The sequence below is a fragment of the Cyprinodon variegatus genome, unplaced genomic scaffold (genome assembly GCF_000732505.1).
Source record: "Cyprinodon variegatus isolate N-32 unplaced genomic scaffold, C_variegatus-1.0 Scaffold757, whole genome shotgun sequence".
Taxonomy (NCBI): Eukaryota; Metazoa; Chordata; class Actinopteri; order Cyprinodontiformes; family Cyprinodontidae; genus Cyprinodon; species Cyprinodon variegatus.
In genome coordinates, this window is record NW_015151210.1 from 63,942 (window position 1) to 70,720 (window position 6,779).

Here is a 6,779-nt window from a genome sequence, read left to right on the forward strand (position 1 = left end):
TTCACCTGCAGTATATTAATCTCAGTGCTCCCTACCAGTAGTTAGAACTGAAGAAGCCTCTTAGATAATAGGTGAAACATCTTCTAGAAAACTTCCCGTCCAGTTGCCTAGACTGACATTTTTCAATCTTGTGTAAGGTTTAGAATATTTGTAGTTTCAAACTAAAGATGGAAAACACAAATAAGCAAAAAATAAAACCTGTAGTATAGTGACTTTAAAATTAAAAGGATTTTATTTTGTTGTACTATATGTCTTTTGTTAATTTAATGTGACCTAAAATAATGAAGTGTAATCAAAGTTCAGAAATCTTTGAAAACTGAAAGCAAGTGGCTCCGTCATTGTGAGAGTAGGCTACAGAAGTATGGCACACTGTGGTCCAGCCCTGGCTCACATGGGTTGTGGTCCAGATTGGATAAAACTCCACACTGAACCAGCCAATGTTAGAACATCACAGAAACTTCCTGAGGGCTCATCGAAGAACTTAACGCAGCCTGGCAGAATTTGCACAAATCTTAACCTTTGGTTCTCCAAATGGCTGGCAAAATGGCGCTCGATTCGGAGTTTGTAATAAGACTTTTTAAACTGATTCAACCTGCAGTCAGTATGTTTCTGCTGATAATCCTGCTCTCCATCCTGCAGTATATATTTGACATGCATTTCACTTGCTCTTGCAAGCCAGGTTTACATGTTGGCGGTTTCTTATATTTGCTTTTGCCTCCCTTCATTCTAACCTGTGTCGTCAACATTGTTGAGCCTTTTTATCGCAGGAAAGTTTTTTCCAGTCAGCGTTGTTTCGAAAGTCATTTTCCCAGTAGCTGTGGTTTTCACAGCTTTTTTAAGTTTGTCTCAAGGTATTTCAGCCTCACTGCTCTCTGGATTTCACTGGTTTTATTTGATGGAGACTGGTACTTTTGCATACAGACGAACCTCAACTCAAATCAGACTGGAATACCTTGCAAAGAAAATCCTACGTATTCTGAGAAACGCATAATGGACCACTACAAAACTGAATCACTGGTAAGTGTCATTGAAGGGATTTTAGCTCCTATCAAGCTATAAAGTAAATGTTAATTCTGATCCAAAAATCATCTGTTATAAATATTGTATTTCTCCTTGATACAAAGCATCCAAAACTTAAACTATTTTATTGACATTTATTTTTGAAAAGTCTATCAAAGTGAGTACAGTAATATATACCAGTTTGGAGTCTTTGATTTTGCAGCATATACTTGTTAAAATGTTATATGGTTAAATATGAAAATGTATTTATAGATGACTGGATGCAAACCAAAACTTTATAAAAGCTTTAATTCCCGTTCTCCTTTGCTGTTCCTTAAGAAAAAGGCAGATCTTAATTTACTTATTTGGCTTGTTTGATTTGCAGGACATTGGCCTTGGTGTTTGCAGCTGTTTTCTGCTTCTGTGGTACATCTCTGAAATTCGGAGAGCTTGTAAACCAGGAAAGAGATGGAGTGCCCCCTACTACAGTGTGGTGTACGAAAACCTGTTGGCAGAAGAAGTCAGCAACTATATGAATGATCAGCTACAGGAAATTGCAAAAAAAAAAGCTGAAACACTCTGTAAAGTCTATATCCAGAGTATCAAGCACCATGAGAATCTGGAAGTAGATGAAGGCGTGAATGTCATTGAAGATATTTCTGAAGTATGGGAACAAGTTTCAAAATCTGACTTCTTCATGGGAAAAGAAAAAAAAAGAGAAAACAGTAATGTACAGGAGAGGGCAGAGTCGAGTGAAGGACATTATCCTATTATATGAACATTAAAACACATCTAACAGTAGAAAGGGACTTTAATCTTCCAATATTTGGTTATTTTCGCAATATATAAAAGAATAATTTATTTATGAATTATAATTTCTTTAAATCAAAAATTTGCTTTTGTGATCTCATGCCTTTTCTGATCTCTTAAGTAAAAAATATTCTATGTATAAATAAATGTTAAAGCAAATAAAATGTACAGGATGTAAATAAAAAATGTACAGATTTTTTGATTTTGACATTTTCAGTAAATAGACCAAAAGCAAGCTTGTTTTACTTCATAATAAAATGTGAGCACTTTGAAATATTTACACAACAGTATCCAGCGTCACTGTTTACAACATTATCAAACTCATTATATTTAAAATAATAAAACTGAATAAAAACGTATCATGTCATTAATTCTATATAGCATGTTTACATTTTGACAGAGTTTTATATAATATGCATTCATGCACATATACGAGAACAAAACACACACACACATATATAGGATTCTCAAAGTTGTTTTCTCCACATGCTTCTTCTGTTGGGTTGGAGTTAGTGTCTTTCTGCAACGTTCTATTGGCAATTGGCGAGGTTTAAAGGCTGATCCCTCTCAGAGCAGCAATGTAACAATCATACACATTAAATTATTAGATTTTAAAGAACAATAAAAGTTCTTTTATTGTCAGTAGCTCAAGGGGGGAGTGGTGGCCTGGTGGTTAGAGCATTCTGTTTGGGTCCCTGAGGTTCGGATGAGCAAGACCCTTAACACCACACTGCTCCCCGAGCGCCGCACAATGTCAGCCCACTGCTCCATAAGGGGATGGGTTAAATGCAGAGGAGAATTTCTCCAGTGTGAGATCAATAAAGTTCATTTATATTATTTATTTCACTTGTTGAAGGTCTTAGCAAGATAGATTACTTACACACAGACTGATCTTCTAAGGCTGTTAGAGATAGGAAATTAAATGGCCTGTGATTGTATTCTATGTTGGTGACCTGTGATGACCCTAGTACTTCTTTACCATCTGTTTAGAAAAAAATTAAGCTAACTTAAGAAGTTTTTACAGAAAAATATCTTTAAAGTAGCCTTTTTATTTGACCCTTTACGACTAAAACATCATTTGATGAGCAGACTGACACCTCACTAGTTCAGCGCCGATGCATCTTTAAGCCTGTAGCCTATTTTCCTGAATTTACTCCGTGTCAGAAATTCCCACTCTGTTCTGCAGATGTGACGTGACAAGCTTGTCCTTATCAAATGGGTCCGACCTAGCAAAGAGTCCAAGAATTATTTTCAAGATGAATTTTGTAATTACTTAGAAGCGACTAGCATCTAGCTGACCTCTCACACCAATTTGGAACACCATGTAAGGTGAAAAAGACGAGCTACGAGAAGAGTGCTGCAGTTCTGTGTTTTGGTCACAGGTGGAGGCACTATTAGAAAAATCTGTAATGCCTAAAGAAAGATTGAGAATTTACAGAATATTAGGGCAAGGCTAGAGATTTTTTTTCTTCTTTTTCGAGAATAAAGTTGTAACATTACGAGAATCAAGTCGCAATGGGAATAGTCATAAAATTCCGAGAATAAAGTTGTAATATTATGAGAATAAAGTCGTAATATTACGAGAATAAAGTCATAAAATTTCGAGAATAAAGTCGTCATATTATGAGAACATATCGTCAAATTACGAGAATAAAGTCGTAATATTATGAGAACATATTGTAAAATTATGAGAATAAAGTCGCAACTGGAATAGTAATACAGTTTCGAGAATAAAGTTGTAAAATTACGAGAATAAAATCGCAATGAGAATAGTCATAAAATAACGAGAAAAAAAGTCATACAATTAGGAGAATAAAGTCATAAAATTACGAGATAAGGTCGTAACAGTACGAGAAAAAATTCCTAAAATTACGCCAAACAAGTTGTATTTTATGACAACTCCAACAAGAAGCACTTTCTTCCCTAAAATGAGGAATGTTGAGCATCCTGTGAAGTTATGCTTTGGCTCTGGTTTGACAAATATGGAAATCTTTTAGCATCAAATTGGGCAGGATGTCAAAGTGGACTCAGGTTGCTGATTGGTTGAGCTGGTCGGCCGTCATCTGTTGGTCGGAGTTTGAAGCTTTCCTTCTGAAATGGGTTGTTGAATGATTACTTAATTCTCGTAATAATTCAACTTTCTTCTCATAATGTTACGTCTTTATTCTCGAAATAGAAGAAAAAAATCTCTAGCCTGGCCTACTACTGCGTCATATATGACAACTCTTACAAGAAGCACTTTCTCCCCTAAAATGAGGAATGATGATCATCATATGTAGTTATGCTTTGGCTCTGATTTGACAAATAAGGAAATCTTTTAGCACCAAATTGGGCAGGATGTCAAAGTGGACTCAGGTTGCTGATTGGTGGAGCTGGTCAGCCGTCATCTGCTGATCAGAGCTCGAACCTTTCTTTCTGAAACGGGTTATTGTACGATGATTTAATTCTCGTAATATTACGACTTTATTCTCGTAATGTTATGACTTTGTTCTCAGAATTTTGCAACTTTATTCTCATAATATTATGACTTTATTCTCTAGCCTGGCCGTAATACTCCGTCGTACATATCAATGGCTTTAAACATGACTGGAATAAATTCTATTAATACTTGATGTGTTTCTCTTTTTTAAACACTGAGAACTCCCCCTTCCCTATTAAATAGTCCGTTTTGGAACAATTTCTAAAATTGACATATTACATCGCACTAATACAAAGACATTTTACGTTAGAACATAATTAACCTATAACTTATTAAAGTTTGCAAAAGGACATTTTAATGTGACAAACTGAATTCATTGAAACCCAAAGTTCTATTGATTAAATATACCTGCTTGTTTAATGACTGCTTGGTTTCCATGTTACACATTTTGAGCCTTGTTGTTTTTTCTTGCATGACAGCATAAGTTTCCCGTTGTCCTGTTAAGCAAAGTACCAAACCCAAGACATGAGCTATTGTGCTGTTCTTTGGTCTTAATGAAAAGATTTAAGCTGCTGTCAATTATGTTTGCTACTTTAAATATTAGAAATAAAAAAAATAAATAAATAAAAAAAAAGGAAATATGAACTTTTGACTGTAATTTAATAAAACAGGTTACATATTATGAATTCTTCTAGATATGTTGAAATGTTCATTTTTCAAAGTTAAATGAGCTGCTGTGACAACAGAAGAGTCCACACCCTAAATATAATATTTACTCATGGTGTTGTGTTATGCTTGCTGTAAGGGAGGTAGCGGAAAGCCGCTCTGTGCAGGCTGCATTAAAAACAAGCGGCACATGTGCAGAACATCAGGATGAGGACAAAGCAAAGCAGCAGCACTTAAAGTCTTAAAAGTTTTTTAAAGTTGATATTTTGGAGAAATGGCTACAGTCGGACAGATTATTTTTTACGGGTAAGTTTTGCATATTTTCAGTTTTAATGAATAGAGAGAAATTCAGTGTTATAACATAATGATATAATGATTAGTCTTTTATTTTGTTTCAACATACATGTGGATGCATTTTCAGGTTACTGTCTTAACAAATATTGCAATCATTTATAATACATGCATTTTTATTTTTCTCATATTTCTAAACCATACCACTCCTGCTAATGTTAGACTAATACAAACAGTTATGTAGCTCAGCACATATAAAGCTCATAAAAGTGTATAAATATAATTGTTCCTTCAATTTTCCTGTTTGTTTATCTCTACATTTAGCATGGTGACCCTGATTGTCATCTTAGCAGCCCTCATCATCCTCATCCTGTCCTTGACCTTCTCCAGTAAGACCTGCAGATCTACTAATATTAGTATTAATGTTTCATTCAGGTTTATTGGCAGATACGGGTGTGTTCAGCGCATGCTGTGCTTGTTTATTCTAAAGACATGCACCATGGGGTTCTATGCATGCAATCACATCATTCTTTATGTATCAATCTGTAGTAAAACTCATAAGTAAACTCTTCTTTTCTGTTAACAATTATTTGCCGAAGATACACATTTACCATGGTTATGTTCTCAATCTAGGAAGTATTTTCTGTACATTTTTTGTAATAATTCAAGGAAACTTAAAGTAAAGCTTCCTGCTTTAACCTCATAAATACTTCATAATACTTGTTTTCTGTATTATTAAATATTATTTGAAGATTTAAATGTTTTATTTTAATGATTAGTGAGCAGACATTTTGAATATATTCTAAATTTAGAGCATTCTAACTCAACATTTCTAATCAAATTATATTGAGTGGAAATTTAACCCCTTAAGCCCTGAGGATCTTAGGAGCAAATTCCGCCTGAAATTACATATGTGAATGAAAGCAAGTACAGCTCCCAAACTATAAATTGGAAATATACTAGTTTGTATTTGTGTGACAGAAAGACATTGAGGAATATTTTTCAGGTGGAACCACTATTTTAAATGTCACCATGTCTTATTTATAGGTGATCAAACAAAGAAAAAAATGTAAAGTATTTAACCTCACTAAACAACATGAAAACCCATTTGAAACTGCGGATGAACCCTCAGACTTTATAGATCCACATCTTGACTATAAGTCAAGCAAATTTGGACTGAATAAGTTAAAATATGGTTGTTCCACAACGGTTTTATTGGGCAGTATGCTAGGTGGAAATGTGATTTTGCCAGTGCCAAAATTTGACAAATTATGCCAAATTTATTTTTCCATTTATAAAAGGGAATCTGGTCGGAAAAATATTCTGATTTACATTATTGGAGACCTTCTGCATAAGGCAAAGCCTTTGCTCCTAAGATTTAGCTGTTGTTTCATTGAAATTTAAAAATAATATCACCAAGCTGAATAAGATTAACAGAGAAAGCTTATGTAACGCATGCTGGTTGCATCACCTGAAATGGCCGCAAAATTACCTCTGACACCTCCTTGAAAAGGTCTGAGCCTCTAGTTTCCAACGATACCGGCCATGAGGGGGTGTAGCTAAAAATGAATACCTGCTTTTGCATTACTCCTGC

At 34.6% G+C, this 6,779-nt stretch overlaps 1 protein-coding gene across 1 annotated transcript in view; it reads left to right on the forward strand.

Annotated features, from left to right (window-relative positions):
- Positions 1-5,107: 5,107 nt before the first annotated feature.
- vtcn1 (V-set domain containing T cell activation inhibitor 1) overlaps positions 5,108-6,779 on the forward strand; it is a 9,217-nt gene continuing 7,545 nt past the window's right edge. The window contains exons 1-2 of the mRNA XM_015395744.1: positions 5,108-5,200; positions 5,510-5,574. Of these exons, the coding sequence (XP_015251230.1) occupies positions 5,169-5,200; positions 5,510-5,574 (97 nt within the window). The 5' untranslated portion in view covers positions 5,108-5,168. The remainder of the gene's footprint in view (positions 5,201-5,509; positions 5,575-6,779) is intronic.